General features: G+C 50.1%; 1 protein-coding gene across 8 annotated transcripts in view; it reads left to right on the top strand.

Moving 5' to 3' along the window:
* Positions 1 to 19,053, top strand: part of PUM1 (pumilio RNA binding family member 1) — an 81,033-nt gene extending 61,980 nt beyond the window's left edge. For 5 of the 8 annotated variants that reach the window (XM_017830546.1, XM_017830550.1, XM_017830549.1 and 2 more), the window contains exons 15-22: positions 6,079 to 6,346; positions 7,753 to 7,882; positions 8,848 to 8,982; positions 10,344 to 10,481; positions 12,013 to 12,138; positions 13,128 to 13,249; positions 15,110 to 15,302; positions 18,791 to 19,053. In XM_017830546.1, the coding sequence (XP_017686035.1) occupies positions 6,079 to 6,346; positions 7,753 to 7,882; positions 8,848 to 8,982; positions 10,344 to 10,481; positions 12,013 to 12,138; positions 13,128 to 13,249; positions 15,110 to 15,302; positions 18,791 to 18,922 (1,244 nt within the window). In that variant the 3' untranslated portion in view covers positions 18,923 to 19,053. The remainder of the gene's footprint in view (positions 1 to 6,078; positions 6,347 to 7,752; positions 7,883 to 8,847; positions 8,983 to 10,343; positions 10,482 to 12,012; positions 12,139 to 13,127; positions 13,250 to 15,109; positions 15,303 to 18,790) is intronic. The other 3 variants (XM_017830552.1, XM_017830551.1, XM_017830547.1) reach the window with 1 other exon arrangement.
* The last annotated feature ends 141 nt before the right edge of the window (positions 19,054 to 19,194 follow it).

Here is a 19,194-nt window from a genome sequence, read left to right as displayed (position 1 = left end):
GAGCCAGGATCCCTCCATGGCTGACTCTGTGCTTGGAGACGCTGCAAGTGAAATCTCACCTGGAATAGCTCTGAATTTGGGGGGGTTTCACCTTAAAATCCGGGAAAAATCGTTTTACTTTCCTTAAGTTTCTCTTTCGCCTGCAGTGGAGCACAGTGGGAAGTGGGGTTGGAGTTTCCTTCGGTTATAAAATGAGGTTTGATACTTCCATAGGGGAAGAAAAGGCTCTGAGAAGACCTGAGAGCCCCTTGCAGGGCCTGAAGGGGCTCCAGGAAAACTGGAGAGGGACTGGGGACAAGGGATGGAGGGACAGGACACAGGGAATGGCTTCCCACTGCCAGAGGGCAGGGATAGGTGAGATATTGGGAAGGAATTCCTTTCTGTGAGGGTGGGGAGGCCCTGGCCCAAGTTGCCCAGAGAAGCTGTGGCTGCCCCTGGATCCCTGGAAGTGTCCAAGGCCAGGTTGGAGCAACCTGGGCTAGTGGAAGGTGTCCCTGCCCATGGCAGGGGTGGGATGAGATGATCTTTAAGGTCCCTTCCAACCCAAACCACTCCATGATTCTATGACAGCACAGACATTGTTCTTCCTTATGAGAGACTCCTTTTCCATTTGGGAGTGATACCAGCAGTAGTTTGTGATCAGAAGGATGAGGGTGATTTCTAAATATCTAAAACTGAAGGGACAGATGGGAACACCCAAATGTGTTGTTTGCACAAAGGAAAATATGAGCAGTGGGGTTCAGAACCACGTCCTGTCTGGGCTGTGTGGGGGGAGACAACCTGGGGGAGGCACTTCAAAAACTCTGATTTTAGGGTTACACGGTGACACAAAGTTGGCATTAAACCTGGGCTGGAATCAGCAAATCCCTGGTTAAATGCAGTGTGAGTTGTGGGTTTGACTTTGTCGTGTCTCATGGTGTGTGAGTCAATCACTCCTTGGGTTGGTGATGTGTGGAAAGATCCAACTCCGGCTCCTGTGACTCCCTGAAAGCTCAGAGTTGTGAAAAATGGTGTGGATTTATCAAGCTGAGGGGTTTTTTCTGGTGCTGTAAAGTGACCTTGTGAAATGTCTGGGCAATCACAAGTATCTGAAATAACCACACAGGCAGTTCTTGCAGGAAGAGCTGCTGGAGGAGGAGAGCTGAGCTAAATCTGTGCCTGATATTCCAGGGTGGATTCAGTGCTCAGCTGTGCATGGCAGTAAATACTCAACCTTTGGGTGCTAAAGGCAGCAGGGGCTTTGCTTCCCCAGCATTGATCACAGAGATAAATTACTAAATGTGTGGGGTTTTAATTATTACATTTATTGCTGGACAGGTTACATTGCATCATGGAGTGCCAGGACAAGGGGGAATGGCTTCCCACTGCCAGAGAGCAGAGTTAGATGGGATATTGGGAAAGAATCCTTCCCTGGGAGGGTGGGGAGGCCCTGGCCCAGGTTGCCCAGAGAAGCTGTGGCTGCCCCTGGAATCCCTGGAAGTGTCCAAGGCCAGGTTGGAGCAACCTGGGCTGGTGGGAGGTGTCCCTGCCCATGGCAGGGGGTGGATCACTGCATGATCTTTGAGATCCCTTCCAGCCCAAACCATTCCATGATTCTCTGCAGTGCCACAAGCAGATTTTGTCAGCCCTTGTGTGTGTGGCTGGTGTGGTCCCAATAAACTGGGGCTGGATGTGTGTGGCTCTGGGTTTCCCAGTTTGGAATGGGGATCAGTGGATAAGTAAGGATTTTAATGCTATGATATTCTTGCAGGAACTGCTCGAGTGAGAGTTGCCCCATCCTGTAGTCAGCCTGTCACTTAAAAGGCAGGATCAGTGTGAGAAAAAGGATACAGACGGGGGAAATTAGGGATATTTTGGGAAAACTGGCTGAGGAGTTGATAACCAGTTGGCTGTGACCCCCTGGAAGGGCTGTGGGGCTGCCGGGGGGACAGGTTGGGGCAGTGCCCTGGGGGTCCCTCTGCAGGGACAGCAGCAGGGCTGGCTGCTCCCCCTGTGTTCCCACAGAGCCATCTTCTCATCTTCCCTGTTCCCCCTTGTTCTCACATTCCTCATTACAGCAGCTCCTGTGTTGCAGAGGAATTTGAGGGCCTTATAAAAGTCTTGCTCAAAAAGTGCTTTGTCTTCATACAGCAGCTTTAGTGTTGCTTCCCCTGTGATTTCTTTCTTTCTTTCTTTCTTTCTGCCTCATCCTCTCATCCTTTTTCCCCCCTGGAATCAGTAATTTTTCCAGGTTAATGTCTGTCCCCAGTGTCCCAGCAAGCCCTGAGAAGAGTTACCAGTTCAGAATAGGAACTGCTCAAAAGCCATGAGTGAATATCAGCTGTGTGTCCACCCTGGAGTCTCCAGCAGAACCTGTGCCCCTTGTTCTTCCCCAAATACAGATTTTTCCTGACATATCCCAGGTACTTTTTTCTACCCTTGTGTCCCAAAGAGCTTGAGGAGCCACGAGCCTGTGAGTCCTGCTCTCAAATCATAGAATCCCAGAAGAGTTGGGGGTGAGAGGGACCTTAAAGCTCTCATCTCATTCCAACCCCCTGCCATGGGCAGGGACACCTTCCACTAGCCCAGGTTGCTCCAAGCCCCGTCCAACCTGGCCTTGGACACTTCCAGGGATCCAGGGGCAGCCACAGCTTCTCTGGGCAACCTGGGCCAGGGCCTCCTCACCCTCCCAGCCAACAATTCCTTCCCAATATCCCATCTATCCCTGCCCTCTGGCAGTGGAAAGCCATTCCCTGTGTCCTGTCCCTCCATCCCTTGTCCCCAGTCCCTCTCCAGCTCTCCTGGAGCCCCTTTAGGCCCTGCCAGGGGCTCTCAGGTCTCCCTGGAACCTTCTCTTCTCCAGGGGAACCCCCCCAGCTCTCCCAGCCTGGCTCGTGGGATGAAGGAGCTGTTTCATTGTAACTATTGATAAGATCCCACTGAAATCTGGGATCTGAACAAGTGACATTCCCAACCACACCCTGGCACAGAGGAGCTTGAGGCACCCCAAGATCTCTGGCCTTTGGTGGGTGACTGGTGGGGTTCAGAATTTAGGAATTGTGTGATTTAGGAAACCTGTCCCTCACAGGGACTCTTAATTCCCAGGATGATGTTGAACATTGTGGGCAGACCTGCAGTCACCATTTCCATCAGGAGAGAGAGAGATAGGTGGAAAACTGGAGTCATTTGTGGTTTATTTTGAATCTTCCAATGATGGTGGTTTTCTCAGAAAACCTCTGACAGGTTTTCTGTACAGGCTGTGCTTTCCCTCTTAACTGAGACACAAGGCCCAGGAGATAAGAGCCTAAGTGCTGAACCCTCCCCTCCCACAGCCATTTGCAGAGATCAGGAACTAGTTTTCCACTTCACTCCTGACTCTGACTCCAGGCTTTCAAACAAGTCATAACTCTGAGATCTTCAAATGCCATGGGAAGTGTCAGTGCCCCATTGCTCAGCTTGTCTCTGCTGGATCTCCTTTGCCTCAGAGGTGCTTTACTGTTCTTTGAAAATCCTGGGCCTTCCAGCAGCAGGGAATATCACCAGGTGGCTTTTCAGAGCTGTTGCTCAGTTTGAGGAGTCACAGATGAAGGAGGTGATGGCCAAGGCAGCACAAGGCTGAGCATGAAGCTCTCAAGTCTCTCCCTCAGGAAAGGGCAGGTTTGGCATCAGCTCCAGAGGACATTTGACCACCTCAGAGATCACAGAATATCCTCAGCTGGAAGGAACCCACAGAGGTCATAATCAATAATTAATTAGGCTGTTATCAGATCCATAATTCTCATGTACTGTTTCCTGCATGGGATCTTCCTTCAGGTGTCGATGGCCAAGGAGTGCAGCTCCCTCAGCTCTATTTTATTTAATATTTTAATTCTAGCCCCTGTCATTGCCAGGAGCAGGTCTGTTCTGTGCAGCCAGCCCTGCCCAGCTTTCTTTGAAGATCTTCCCTCCTTGGCACAGACTCCTGAGAACTTTATTTCCATGGATTTGCCCCCCTGCCTCACCCTGGCCTTGCAGGTGGCAGGTTCCCATGTGATCAGGACCTTTTTCTTGGGAGGACTTTGTTCCACCCAGGAAAATCCGTGCTGGCTCCTCCTGTGCTCTGTGACCAGCAGAGGGATCCCGAGCCCTGCAGGAGAGGGAGAAGTGCTCTGCCACAGCACTGAAACCAATCCTGAAAAACCACAGACAGGGAAGGCTTAGGTTGGTTCCTGTTGACAGTTCACTCTGCTCCCTGTGTGATGAACCTGTTCCCCACAGTCCTGTTTTGGGGTAACACAGCATCTCTCTTAACCTGGGTGCAGATATTTAGGCCATTTGTGAAAGCACAGGATTTTAAACCCTATTTATTTACTGGTTTTAATTTATTGTTATTCACCCGTATTTAATAGTGAGTTGGAGCTTTTTATCCACAATTTTTATACTTGCCTTGTCCTTATCTATCTTAATTCTGTCCCCTGCTTTTCTTTTAAATCACTTCTTGGCACAGTAACAGGATAGGTGGGAAAAACCTGAGGAGGGAGGTGAAGGTAATTGGAAAGAGCAAATTAGCCAAAAGTTGGAGTGATGGGATTGACACTGGACTGACTCAGACAGTTTGGAAACAGAGCAAGGAACAGGACTTATTTCAGTCTGCCATGGAATCACAGTTGTAGATTCCGTGTCATTGAATAGAGTCACAGAATCATAGAGGGTCCTGAGTTGGAAGGGCCACACCAGGATCATCAAAGTCCTTGGCTGCAGTTTGTTGCTGTTCCTAAATTAATGCAGCAGTGCCATACTGAGGAATGATCTCAGACACGTTCCCATGTAAATTATTTTGGGGGCAGCTCTCTCAGCTTTGTTGGGAATCCTAAAATAGGTTCATTTACGTTGGAAAAGATCTACAAGATCATCGAGTTCAACCTTTGACTGATCCCCACCTGATCAACCGGAAAGAGATCAGAACGTTCCGAGTTGGAAGGGACCCACAAAGATCATTGAGCCCATGAATGGCCTGTACAGGGGTTGAACCTGTGACCTTGGTGTTATTATCACCATTCTCTAATCTGAGTTACCAGCCCAGAGCTCAGAGTGCCACGTCCAGTCATTCCCTGGACACTCCAGCACTGGTGGCAGGGCCCTGGCGGGTCCCCGGGCTCTGGCAATGACGACACTCTTGCCCTCTCTGAGCAGCTGTGGCTGAGGAGAGCAGTTCTAGCGCTCTGTGGGGCTGAGCCAGAGCTGCCCAGACCCGCTGGCCCCAGCCCTGGGGGCTGCCAGCCCTGCCTGTGCCAGTGGCCCTTCGGGAGGGCTGTGGGGTGACACCGTGCCGCTGCCCCCGCGAGCCCACCCCACCAACCAAATCCTCTGCTGGTCACTTGGAAATGGGTTTAGATGGGAAACTTGACAGAATCCCGGAGTCCTTGAGGTTGGAAAAGCCCTCCCAGCCCATGGAGTCCCCCCTGTGCCCAGTCCCCACCTTGTCCCCCAGCCCAGAGCACTGAGTGCCACGTCATTAAATGAAGATGTCTGGCAAGGGGTACACCCAGTTAACTGCAGCAGAAGGGCCTGGAGCTCTGCTATACTCTAATAGAGAATTGTGTGTTAAAATAATATACAAATTATCATTACTGATGTTACTTTCTTTTTCCTGTCAAGCAAAGTCTTTTGGCTCAAATGCAAATTAGGTCATCAGTGAGGCTGTCAAAAATAAACAGACCAAGGGGGTTTTCTATAAACAGTGGGAATTAGAGTGAGGCAGCACTTTCTGATGTCTTAACTACCCTTCCTGTGAAGGAATTCCACCCGGGATCCCTGCCTGGCTGATTGTCAGTAACCCATCATGGTGGAACATGAGTAACTAGGATTCAGATGGTTGGGAATGACAGTCCCCCTCGTTGTGTCCGTGCCTTGCAGGGGGGCTGACAAACGGCAGTGGGTGGTACATCAACAGTGGGAATTAGGGTGAGGCAGCAATTCCAGTGTCTAACCACCCTTCCTGTGAAGGAATTCCACCTGGGATCCCTGCCTGGCTGTATATCAGAGACCCACGTGGTGGGAAGGGAGTCACTGGGCGCGAGGTGGTTGGGACTGACGATGGCCCCGGTTGTGTCCGTGCAGGGGGGCTGACGAACGGCAGCGGGCGCTACATCTCCGCGGCCCCGGGCGCCGAGGCCAAGTACCGCAGTGCCAGCAGTGCCTCCAGCCTGTTCAGCCCCAGCAGCACCCTGTTCCCCTCGTCCCGGCTGCGCTACGGCATGTCCGACGTGATGCCCTCCGGCCGCAGCCGCCTGCTCGAGGATTTCCGCAACAACCGCTACCCCAACCTGCAGCTGCGCGAGATCGCCGGCCACATCATGGAGTTCTCCCAGGACCAGCACGGCTCCAGGTGGGGCTGGGAGCCTTTCAGTTGTGCTTGGCATCCCTGTGATGAAAAATAATGCTCAGGCAGCGGAAGGGTTGTAGGAAAAATTATTTTCCAAAGTCGAAAACGCAAACGTTTTGAGAAGAAAGGAGACGTTAGTTTACAGAAATTTAAAAGAATTGCTAAGCGTGCTGGCTTAAGTTGCAGTATTTAAGTTCTTCTTCCATCTTTTCTCTTGCACTAATTGTTTAACATTACCAGTACTGCTGTCTTTGGACATAGCATTTATTTTGGGCTGTGTTAGTGCATCAATATACAGTTCAGAACAACAGCCTGTTTAGAACTAGGTGTGCTGAAATATTCTGAAAGACACCGTAACTGTAAAAAGGAGAAGAGTTATGTGTAGTGAAAAAGAACCTGGCTCAGAAGTATCCAAACCTTCTACACAGTCTGAGACAAAACAAACTTCCTGTGGACAGTGACAAGGGCATGGCTTCACAGCCATCAGGGAGAATTTATTAAGTATTGTATTATTAAGTAGTGTACTATTAAGTGTTAATCAGTGGTTGCCTTATGGAACATTGTTACAGGTAATGTTAACCTTAACACTGGGCCTGGGGAAAGACAATGCCCCCTGTTCTTCTCAGGGCTTTTATCACCCCCACCCCACCCTCTGTGGAAGCCTTCAGACATGTCTGCAAGGATTTTTCTTTTCCTCGTACCAGGGAGAGTTTCTCTGGCATGCAGGAGGAGAAAACAGCTAAAGCTGTCCCTGGGAAAGGTGCCTCTTCAGGCAGGAAGGTCTTCCTAAGCAAAATTAGCCTTGATCTCCTTGTAATAAATCTTCCAGAAGGGTCTTCTACCCTTACAATCCCAAAGCAGAGAGGTGGAATGAGGAGTAGGAGATGTGGAAAGCCAAGTTATGTCACACTGACCCTTCAAAGATTGGGTACAAGTGCCCATAGCAGGAGTTCCTCCTCTAGAGAGGAGCCTGCCTGCTCTGTGATTTGCTTGTTAGTCCCACTGGCACAGCTTAACTCGTTCTGAAGAGCCAGCTGGACATGATACTTTCCTGTATCTCTTAATTGAGATCTGCTTTGCTTGGAATGAAGAGATTTTTGGGGTACCAACAGTAATGTGTCTCCATGAACCTCATGGCTGTGACTACCCCAAGGCTTCAGATGGCTGGATAGAGCAACCGTGTTTGAAAGATGTGGTTTGGGAGACCTTTGCAAGTTGTGGATCAGTTAAATTTCTGAAATTTGGATGTTTAATTTCTAAGAGGACACTCCTGGTTAATGAAAGGAGCAGTTCATTGTCATATCATAACAGGATTTTTCGTGGTGGTTTCTGGAACGCACTTGTGAGGCTTTTGGAAGGGTTTGAATGAACAAATGTGCCAGTGGCATCACACCAGCCCTGTTTTCCAGGTTCATTCAGCTGAAACTGGAACGTGCCACCCCAGCAGAGCGTCAGCTGGTGTTCAACGAGATCCTGCAGGCAGCTTATCAGCTCATGGTGGATGTGTTTGGGAATTACGTCATCCAGAAGTTCTTTGAAGTAAGTCTGCATTCCCCAGCTGTCCTGAGGTGTTGGATGTGCTTATGGAAACCCTGCCATTAGGCTAAATCCATGGATAACTGTCAGCACTGAGGTCATCTCCTCCTCACAGGCTGGTGCATGTTTGCTGCTGGAGTCACTGAGGTGTGGGACTCCTAAAGATTCAGCTGGAAAGTAACATTTTCTGTGAGATGCAAAAGGTGGAGGAGTAAATAGCACCATATCCAGGAGATGAGACCTTCCAGTGGAAGGTTACTCATGGCAGGAGGTTGGAATGAGATGAGCTTTGAGGTCCCTTCCAACACAAACCATTCTGGGCTTCTGTGAGATGTAGATCCAGGACTTTTCAGAGTTGCTGTGCTGAGCTGTCTTGTTTAGGAACAAGACAGAGATGCTGTGCTGAGCTTTCAGTATTTAGGAAGATGAGAAACTTTTCCAGCAAACAGCACCTGCTGGATAAATGTTGTGTTCCATAGCAGGAGGTTGGGCAGACACCCCCATCCCTCCCTCTGGCACTGGTCTACTCCTTCTCCACAAGTGTTCGTGGTGCTTGTGCCCAGTAATTCAGAATCACAGAACGTCCTGAGCTGGAAGGGACCCACAAGGATCATCCAGTCCAACTCCTGGCCCTGCAGAGACACCCCAGCAATCCCACCCTGTCCCTCAGAGCATTGTCCAAACACTCCTGGAGCTCTGGCAGGTTTGGGACTGTGACCTTCCTATCCATCCTGTCCAGGGTTAGTGTCCTGGCACGTGTCACCCTGGTGGCTCCAGGAGTGTTTCACACGTGTTCAGGCAGACACAGAACTCACCTGTGCCCGTTCACCCCCACCGAGGTGGGCTGGGCTCTTCCTTCCTTCTCAGTGCACCCAGCATTCCTTGTCTCAGCCCTGGCTGTGGCAGCTGTGCCACGTGTGGCCGTGGGCTGGCGCTGTGCTCGCGGTGACTGGTTTTGCCCTCCCCAGTTTGGCAGCCTGGAGCAGAAGCTGGCCCTGGCAGAGCGCATCCGCGGGCACGTGCTGTCGCTGGCGCTGCAGATGTACGGCTGCAGGGTGATCCAGAAGGCCCTGGAGTTCATCCCCCCAGACCAGCAGGTAATTGTAAGTTTCAATTTTAACTTTCTTCTCGATGTTTGAACGTTCCTGAGCCTGCTCTCCCGTTCCTCCTGTGCCTGCTGTGCCTTTGCTTTGGTTCCTGGCGTGTTTGTTGTGTTCCATGTGCATGATGAGTACGTGCCGACCTTGTGTCATCTCCTTGTTCCACTTACCTGGGCGTGAGGCCCTGTTAATTCCCTGAAAGCAGATTATGTATGGAGGGGAAACTGAGAATGATGGTGAATTAAAAGATATTTTTAAATCCCTTGAAAGAAGGCAGAGTTTTGCCTTTAATATTCACCGAGTTATCACTGCCTTGCTATGTGGGTCAATATTCTGCTTTCCTGCAGGGAGATGGATGAGGAGCTCCTGGTTCTGGCACTGGAGAGATGTGGCTGGTAGCCAGAGTCCCACTCAGAGCTCATTAATAAAGCACTTCCTCAAGGGTTTTGGGAACAATGAATTATGATGAGAAGTACACTGGGCAGGCTGCTCATAAAGGGGTGTACAGGAATCTCAGTGTGGGTTATTAAATTAAGAACTGAAAGAGGCTTTAGGAATGCTCCTTCCCTTAGGCTGAGCCTGAGCTAAGCCTGAGCTAAGCCTTAGTGTGTCAGCAGGGTGGTGCCCAAGCTCCAGCTGTGCTGCTCCAAGGATTTGCTGTCTTCCTCCAGAATGGCATTTTGGGGTTCTCAGTGCTCCCAAAATGCCTGGGTTTGATTCACTTACAAACTGAACTCATCCAGTTTCTGTCATAGCATTAAAATCCCCCAGAAGTGTCATTCTCTGTTTCTGAGTGAAGCTTTCAGCCTGCACGTGGGGTACATTAGTCATGTCTGAACTTCATCTGCTCAGTCACTAAATACCAGCAAATTCAGATCCCAGAGCTGAGCCCATTGTAGTGACGTGTAACACTGATATACCCAAAAAGTCTGTGAACTTTGGGCATTTTAGATTTGTTCTCTTTGAGGGGAGCAGGGGAGAAAATGGGGGATGCACAGGGGAGTTGTGGCTCAGTTAAATGTCTTTAATTTGGTTATTTCACTTGTAAGAGGAGGCTCTTGGTTAATGGAAGGAGGGCTTCATCTTCATAGAGTCATGGAATTGTTTGGGTTGGAATGGATCTTAAAGGTCACCTTGTTCCACCCCTGCCATGGCAGGAACACCTTCCACTAGCCCAGCTTTCTAATAGGATGTCACAGTAGGATTTTTCCTGTCGGTTCCTGTAGCCCAGCACTTGGCCACTGGAGAACTCCCAGCTGGAAGTACATCCTTCATACCTGTCGTGTTCCTGAGCAGGGTATCAGTGCCTTTCTCAGCTGGGAATGCTGGTGGTGCTTTCTGTTTGTCCTCTCTCCCCCTCATAGAACGAGATGGTTCGGGAGCTGGACGGGCACGTCCTCAAGTGTGTGAAGGACCAGAACGGGAACCACGTGGTGCAGAAGTGCATTGAGTGCGTGCAGCCTCAGTCCCTGCAGTTCATCATCGATGCCTTCAAGGGCCAGGTGAGTCCTTGCCCAGTCCTCACTCCTTGTATTCCTGTTTTTAACAGCCTGAGAGTGGCTGTGACTTGCTGAACTCTTTGGAATTTTAAATCTTAGCAAGTATGGGTTGAAAGGTTGATGCAGCCGTGGGAGTGAGCCCTGAAGCTCCTTGGTCACGTCTGTGTTATCATTTCTGTGCAGATCTGTCACAGGAAAGCATCCCTGCAAAAGGCTGTTCTTCTGGAACATCAAGTATTTCTGACTGATGGAGGGAAAACAAGTCTCTCCTTAATCCATCTTCCCAGTTAGCAGAGTGTTGTGCTGCCTGTAGCAGACTTTCCTTATGATCCCTGTCTGCGAGGGTGGGATTAGGAGGAATTCTGATTCCCAAGGGCCTCAGACCAGAGGAAAAATTCGAGTTTCATCTAGGAAAGGGCAGTTGTGCCTGATTCAGATGGGTTTTATATTGCTGTGCTCTCCTGAATCGATACCAGTTGTGTAGCTGGCTTTGCTCTGCCTGCAGTCAGCTCATCTCCCGTTCCAGGAGTGCTGCTTTGGTGTTCCCAACCTCAGCTTAATTGGCTTTGCAGGGGGACTTTGACGTACTGAGGGATTTGCCCCAGGGATGTGAGGACAGCCAGGGGCTGTTCCAGCAGGAACCAGGAGTTCTTAGTCCTGGCTCAGCTGGGAAAGTGGGAACTTGCTTGGCTGTGTCAAAACAAGCATGATTCTAGCTGGGAACTGGCTCAGCAGATTTGCTGGTTAGAGTTTAGCTTTAGCCCTTCCTTGGGGAGTTTGGGAAGGCAGAAAGTTGGTGGCACTGACATTTCCTTGACCAGCTGTCCCAGTTTCATCTGACCCTTCACATGGAGGATTAAACTTATCACCTCCAGACTATTTTCCTGCACTTAATTGCACTCCAAGCCCTGTTTCCCTGCACAGTTTACTCAACAATTATTAAAAATGTTCAAGCTGTCGATTTAACTTCGGTGCTCGGATTTGCTGCTGTTGTTAATTTGGGGCAACCAAACAGGACTTTGTGCTTGAGACAGAAAACTGAGCAGCAATAACCCAACGTGTCATGTTCTTACCCACAGATTTGCTAATCCTTTAGAAATGAGATAGATGCTTTGTTGTCACTTCTTCTGAGCACTGTTAAGGCTTTTAAACAAACCCAAACAGTTGAGGAAAATCCTTTGCTGGGTGTTTTCAACTTTTCTGGCTGATAGCATTTCTTACATAGCTCAAAACTTGGGTTGGAATTATTCCTCTGAGACAGAGCTCCTAATAATGCCTGGTTGCCCAGTGTTCTTTTATTAATCAAGAGGCTTTACCACTGGTTTTCCTGTCCCATGGGTGGGGAAGCGGAAGCGCGGGGAGGGATGGGGTGTGATCACCTGGCAGTGGGGAACAGATGTTTCCAGTCGCCTTGGATGTGTCTGGAGCTGGCCAGGAAAAACCAGCACGTGTGCATTTAACTCTGGGAGGTTTCTGGGATTCCCAAGGGCTAACAGAGGTGTTGGTGCCTGTGCTCTGTCCCTGCTGGCCCCAGGTGTTCGCGTTGTCCACACACCCCTACGGCTGCCGCGTGATCCAGAGGATCCTGGAGCACTGTCTTCCCGAGCAGACCCTGCCCATCCTGGAGGAGCTTCACCAACACACCGAGCAGCTGGTGCAGGTGGGTGTGGGAAGGGGGATGCAGGTGCTGGGAGGTGTTTCTGGGTCTCTGCTTTTCGCTGGGAAAGCTCCTGCAGCCTGTAGCGCTGCTGGGGCTGTGGGATTCCCTTCCCAGGAGGAATGGGGAGGAGCAGAGGAAGCAGGAACTGGTCAGCACTGGCTGCTTTGGTCATGTGCACATGTCCATGGGGTACCAGAAGTGTAGTGACCTTTCTCTTTGGGATGGATCCCAGGTGGAAACATGTCCTGGTGCTGCCTTCCAGGAGTCACAGTGCAAGTGAGAGCTGAAAGGAGCCTGTGCCAAAAGCTGATTATTCTCAGGAAAAGGAAGTGTCAAGTAATTGTTCTTAAAATGAGTTGGTTTTATGCACACCCCCTTCCTGGCTGCCTTTCCTCTCCCTTGCAGTCCTTCTGAGAACCTGGTTTAGCAGGATTTTACATGGATTCTGCTATTGGGGCACAATGGATTGAGCAAATCCAGCAAACAAAGCCTGTCCTGTGCGCTCAGGATTTGGGAAGTGGGAAGAGGTTGGACATGGCTTTGAGGCATCAGGCCATTTCTGGGATTGTGAACTGCAATATTTATATCCTGGGATCTGAATATCCCCAAATTCAGAACATGAATATGCTTAAGGACAGTGTCCCGTGGCACAGCCCTCCAGGACACGTGATTTGATACATTTGAACCTGGAGAAAGGGAAGAAAACTGGGAATAAGCAGAATATTGACATTTCCCGTGGAAGAACATTGTTTTGAGTTTTACAATCGATACAATTGCTACAGAAATGCAGCATTTTTCACTCTAGAATGGATTTAGAATTTGGAATGCACGTTTTTGTGGGAGCAGAAAGTATTGAGATGATTTGCACAGTAGATATTTCAGTTAGTTTTTAGTCAAAGTCTGTAACTCTGATTGCACATTGGGAACTGGTTTGCTGTGAATGGTTCCTGTCCACCTTTTGTCACACACTTCTGCTGTCTCTCAAACAGGATCAGTATGGGAACTATGTTATCCAGCATGTGCTAGAACATGGTCGGCCCGAGGATAAGAGCAAGATTGTAGCAGAAATTAGAGGCAACGTGCTCGTGTTGAGTCAACATAAATTTGCTAGGTATGAATTCCTTCCTTAAAGCCTCCACCCCTCTGGGAGCATGGACACAAGAGTTAGGGGTGGGTTGTAGGGAGGTGAAATAGGTGAAAAGAACTTTTTGCTTAATTAAAAAAATGTTATTTATAACTGTTATAACCTCGGGTGCATCAGCAAGGTAAGTCTTGGAGTAATGAAGGAGGATGTAAATGTGGAAGAGTAGCTCTGATCCAAGCTCCTGAACTTGGCCAGGAGTTCCTGTGTGTTTTATTCTGGTGGATTTTAAGTGGTCACTGTCCCTTGATAGTACCATGCCCTCAGAGCATTTCACTGCCCCGGAACACTGTGAAGGGAGTTTGAGAAATCGGTGTCACAACAATTCTTTTTCATCCCGCTTTTCACAGAAGAATTTGTGTTCACAGCATCATTTCCCAGCATTTTGACGTGCTGAGCCTTGCAGTCCCTTTTGAGGTGTGCACAGGGATTCCCTCTCAGCATTCCCAGTTTTGACTCCAAATGCTGCAGAGCTGCGTGTGGGTAAAGCAAAATCCAGGTGCCTTTGTGGCTGCGAGGACAAAGCAACGCTTCCCACCTGTGTAAATTCCTGCTGGATGTGCTTCCAGCCACTGAACATGAAGGCTGAGCTCTTCAAAGGCTCAGTATTCCCCCTTTCTGTGATGAGTAAAATAGTGCTTCAGTACTTGGGGACACGAGGGAGGTGTAACATTAATGAGATTTAGGAGAGCGTGGTCTTCACGTTGTTATTTCAGGTTCTTCCTCCCTGACTTGCCTTGCTCTTTTTTCCTCAACTCCTTTTTTCCAGATGGAGCATTAATTAGTGTGGGATGTCCCCTGAGCTGAGCAAACCACTGATGGTTCTGTGAGTCAGGCAGGGATGTGGAAGATGAGACCAGCACATGCCTTGGTCCCCTTTCATGTATCCTACTTAACTTGGCTCTCCGGAGAGCAGAGACGAGTCATTAATATATTCAGGAATTCTGGAAATTCTCTGCCTTTGCTGAGATTTTTCGTTCCTGAATAAGCATTTCCCTGTTGTTCTAACCTTGGATCTCCATTCCCATTGTGTCCCAGTACAGAGAAAAGCAAACAAAATAACTCCTTCTAGAGCCTGATGCTAAAAACACACCGAGGCTGTGAGTTTGATCCCCGTGTGGCCCATGTACTTCAGAGCTGGACTCTGATCCTTGTAGGTCCCTTCCAATATCCTTCAGAATATTCTGTGGTTCTCTGATGGACAAGCTGTGAGAACAGGCACTGATCTCATACAGCATTGTTGTAGAACTGCACAAATTTGGGTGAAACAGAACCTGAACTGGTCCATTTCCCAAATTCCCTCACAGATTCCAAATTCCGCTCTCCTGTTTCACCTCACTGAACTCTACCAGCACCTTCCTCTGTCCCAAATGACCTGCCCTTGCTGGCAGCTTGAGAGATCTCCCTGGGGTTGGCTGGAAAGCCCTGGATTCTCCTTGTTGTGTCGTTGTGGTGGAGAAGATTGGACTCAATGGGCCATTCCCTTAAGAGCTGGACTTGATGATCCTTGTGGGTCCTTTCCAGCTCAGAATATCCTGTGATTCTGTGACTCTCTGATGGACACACTTTGAGAACAGACCCTGATCATTGTAGAAGTCGCACAAATTCGGGTGAAATAAACCCTGAACTGGTCCATTTCCCAAATTCCCTCTTGGATCCCAAGCTCTGCTCTCTCGTTTCACATCACTGAACACCACCACCTCCACGTGTCCCAAATGAGGGACAGCATAAGAGAGGGCACCTGCACTGGCAGCGTGAGGGATCTCCTTGGGGTTGGCTGGGAAGGCCGGGGGAGTTCTGGCTCACGGGCTCTCCCCTGTGTCGTTGCAGTAACGTGGTGGAGAAGTGTGTGACGCACGCGTCGCGCACGGAGCGGGCCATGCTGATCGACGAGGTGTGCACCATGAACGACGGCCCCCACAGTGCCTTATACACCATGATGAAGGATCAATATGCCAACTACGTGGTGCAGAAGATGATCGATGTGGCAGAGCCAGCCCAGAGGAAGATTGTCATGCACAAGGTGAGCGGGTGCCGGGGGTTGATGAGGAGGCAAAGCTGTCGCTGTCGCGGTGGGTGAGGAGAGAGAAGGAGGCTGAGGATTGGTTTGGGATGAGGGGGTTGAGTTGGGTATTTCAGCAGCAGCTGGAATGTGAAGGTTATAGAACAGGTTGGAAAGCTCACCTCGTTCCCAACCCCCTGCCATGGGCAGGGACACCTCCCACTAGCCCAGGTTGCTCCAAGCCCCGTCCAACCTGGCCTTGGACACTTCCAGGGATTCCAGGGGCAGCCACAGCTTCTCTGGGCAACCTGGGCCAGGGCCTCCCCACCCTCACAGCCAACAATTCCTTCCCAATATCCCATCTATCCCTGCCCTCTGGCAGTGGGAAGCCATTCCCTGTGTCCTGTCCCTCCATCCCTTGACCCCACTCCCTCTCCAGCTCTTCTGGAGCCCCTTTAGGCCCTGGAAAGGGCTCTTAGGGCTCCCTGGAACCTTCTCTTCTCCAGGTGAACACTCCCAACCTGGCTCCAGAGCAGTGGGGCTCCAGCCCTGGAGTATCTCTGTGGCCTCTTCTGGACTCTCTCCAGCAACTCCACGTCCTTCAGATGTTGGGTGCTGATGGAAAAATTTCTCCCCAACATCCCATCTAACCCTGCCCTCAGTGTGAAACCATTCCTCTTTGTTCTGTCACTCCATACTCTTGTCCAAAGTCCCCCTCCAGCTTTCTGGAGAGGTAACAAGATGCCATTTGGCCTTACATCCAGCTGGCTGCCCCCAGCAGGCCCTGTGCCCCTCTGCCCCAGCCCTGCCCTGGCAGCACACCCTGCTCAGCCCCCCAGCACTGGTGGCAGGGCCCTGGTGGGTCCCCGGGCTCTGGCAATGACGACACTCTTGCCCTCTCTGAGCAGCTGTGGCTGAGGAGAGCAGTTCTAGCGCTCTGTGGGGCTGAGCCAGAGCTGCCCAGACCCGCTGGCCCCAGCCCTGGGGGCTGCCAGCCCTTCCTGTGCCAGTGGCCCTTCGGGAGGGCTGTGGGGTGACACCGTGCCGCTGCCCCCGCGAGCCCACCCCACCAACCAAATCCTCTGCTGGTCACTTGGAAATGGGTTTAGATGGGAAACTTGACAGAATCCCGGAGTCCTTGAGGTTGGAAAAGCCCTCCCAGCCCATGGAGTCCCCCCTGTGCCCAGTCCCCACCTTGTCCCCCAGCCCAGAGCACTGAGTGCCACGGCCAGGCCTTCCTTGGGCACCTCCAGGGGTGGGGACTCCAAACCTCCCTGGGCAGCCCCTGCCAAGGCCTGACCACCCTCTCCATGAGGAAGTTCCTCCTGATGTCCAAAACTTGTATGATTTAGCATTATACTGCGATGTTTGAATGCAGAACCATCCCAAAACTTCATATTTGTCAGAAATGAAGCCACTTTGGAATGAAATCTCCCTTTCTGCCAGTCCTGCCCCAAGGGCTGTTTGCCTGTTGTCCCAAGGGCAGGGAGCTCTGAAATCAGGGAATGTCTTCATTTTTCCCTGCTGTGAAAGGTCACATTTGCAGGGCTTTGTAATTGCAATGCATGGAAAATAAGAGGCTTTAATTGGGTGGTAGAACTGAGGTTATTTTCTTCAGGGACAAGTTTTGGGGTGTGTCCCTTGATGAAAAACCCCAGTTCCATCCAGAGCTCTTAATAGAAATGAAATCCTGTCTGACACTGACTTGGAAAACCCCCTGTTCATTGATTTATTTTTAAGAGGAACTGTGAATAGTGTCAGTTATTGAAATCCTAACGAAGAATTTTTCTTACTATATTTAAGAATCCTCGAGTAAAACAGACCAAGTGGATTTTCTATAAATAGTGGGAATTAGTGTCAGTGAGCTGGTTTTACTTCCACGAGGCAGTTGTTCAGTAGATTAATCAACATAAACAGCTGAAATAATCTTCAGGAAGGTTAATTCTTACATTTAGGAATCACTCAGAGTAGTTCTTTTAGACTAAAATCTGGTTTAGTCCAGAAGAAATGCTGAAGATAATTAAATGGGGATGTCTGGCAAGGGATGCACCCAATTTGAGTGCAGCAGAAGGGCCTGGAGCTCTGCTAATCTGTAATAGAGAGCTGTGTGTTCAAAAAATGTACAAATTATCATTACTGATGTTACTTTCTTTTTCCTGTCAAGCAAAGCCTTTTGAATCAAATGCAAATTAGATTATCAGTGGGGCTGTCAAAAATAGCACTGGGTTGACAGCTAAATAGGGCTGAGTGAATATGAAGATTCGAGCTGTGATATCAGGCTGAAGGAAAGTCTGGGAAAGTGGAGCTTGTGCACTGTGGGAATTGCTATGGATTGGGAATGTAGGTGTTGTACAAACAGCACTTTGTGTGGGGTTAAAGAGGGCAATTTGTTGGAAAAAAATAGAATTGGAAAGTAATTTTAACGGTTCCGTCAGTAAAGACAAAGAAAGTCTCGGGAATGAAGGTGAACAAAGAAGGAATTGTTGGACCTGGGGAGCTTCACTGCTCTTTTTCCTCAGCACAGCCACCAGACCTTGGGAATGGGGTGTGGGGAGCCAAGGCATGGATTCATGGTTGCTGGGAGGTGGGTCCTGGAGGTGGAACAGGAATTTAAAGGGCTGGAGGCTGAGCTGCTGACAGAGGATAAGTTTGGGATGAGTTTCCCATGGGAGGGTGATGGTCAGTGGTGGGGGTCTGTCCACCTATGGAGTAGGGAATTGCTGCCCATCAGGCCTGGCTATTCCCTCATCCCAGCTGCAGCTCCCATTTGGAGAGCAGGAAGTCACAATAATGAAATCCTGGAATGGTTTGGGTTGGAAGGGACCTCAGAGCTCATCCAGTCCCACCCTCTGCCATGGGCAGGGACACCTTCCACCAGCCAAGGTTGCTCCAACCTGGCCTTGGACACTTCCAGGGATCCAGGGGCAGCCACAGCTTCTCTGGACAACCTGTGCCAGGGCCTGCCCACCCTCCCAGGGAAGGATTTCTCCCCAGTGTCCCCTCTAACCCTCCTTCAGTGTGAAACCACTACATTTAAATCCGTGTTGCCACCTGCTCGACCAGGTGAAAAATCCCACCCATGAGTTCTGGATGATTCCCTCAATTCCCAGGAGCTGTGTGGTGACAGCAAAGGGTGCTTTGATATCCAGTGACAGGACCTGAGGGAGCTGTGCCAGGGCAGGCTCAGGGTGGATCTCAGGCAAAGGTTCTTCCCCCAGAGGCTGGTTGGGCACTGCCCAGGCTCCCCAGGGCAGTGGGCACAGCCCCAAGGCTGCCAGAGCTCCAGGAGGGTTTGGACAACATTCCCAGGGCCAGGGTGGGATTGTTGGGGTGTCTGTGCAGGGCCAGGAGTTGGATGGATGATCCTTGGGGGTTCCAACTCTGGATATTCTGATTCTGTGACATCTCAGAAGTTTTTGCCGCTCTGGCAGGACCCGGAGCTCTCCAGGGACGGACCCCACGTGACACAGGTTCCTAAATCCCACTTTTTTCTGCTTTTGCCCTCCCAGATCCGGCCTCACATCGCGACCCTGCGCAAGTACACCTACGGCAAACACATCCTGGCCAAGCTGGAGAAGTACTACATGAAGAACGGGGTGGACCTGGGGCCCATCTGTGGCCCCCCCAACGGCATCATCTGAGGGGGCCCCAGCAGAGCCACCCCCGGCCCCCAAACCAGCAACCACCAACACCCCAACTCACACTAAAGATCCACCCCGACGGTTGCTAAAAAAAAAAACTTAAAAAAAAAAAAAAACAAAAACAAAGAAAAGCAAAGCCTTTGTAAATTTCTTTAATTTTATTATGCATAACATGTACTAATTATTTTTTTTAATTAACTAATTGCCCTGCTGTTTTACTGGTGTATAGAATACTTGTACATAGGTCTCAGATGTACATGGAAGGCCACATT

Source organism: Lepidothrix coronata, unplaced genomic scaffold, assembly GCF_001604755.1.
Source record: "Lepidothrix coronata isolate B3197 unplaced genomic scaffold, Lepidothrix_coronata-1.0 Scaffold180, whole genome shotgun sequence".
Lineage (NCBI taxonomy): Eukaryota > Metazoa > Chordata > Aves > Passeriformes > Pipridae > Lepidothrix > Lepidothrix coronata.
Note: the sequence above shows the minus strand (reverse complement) of the source record. Positions and strands in the feature narration are given on the sequence as shown.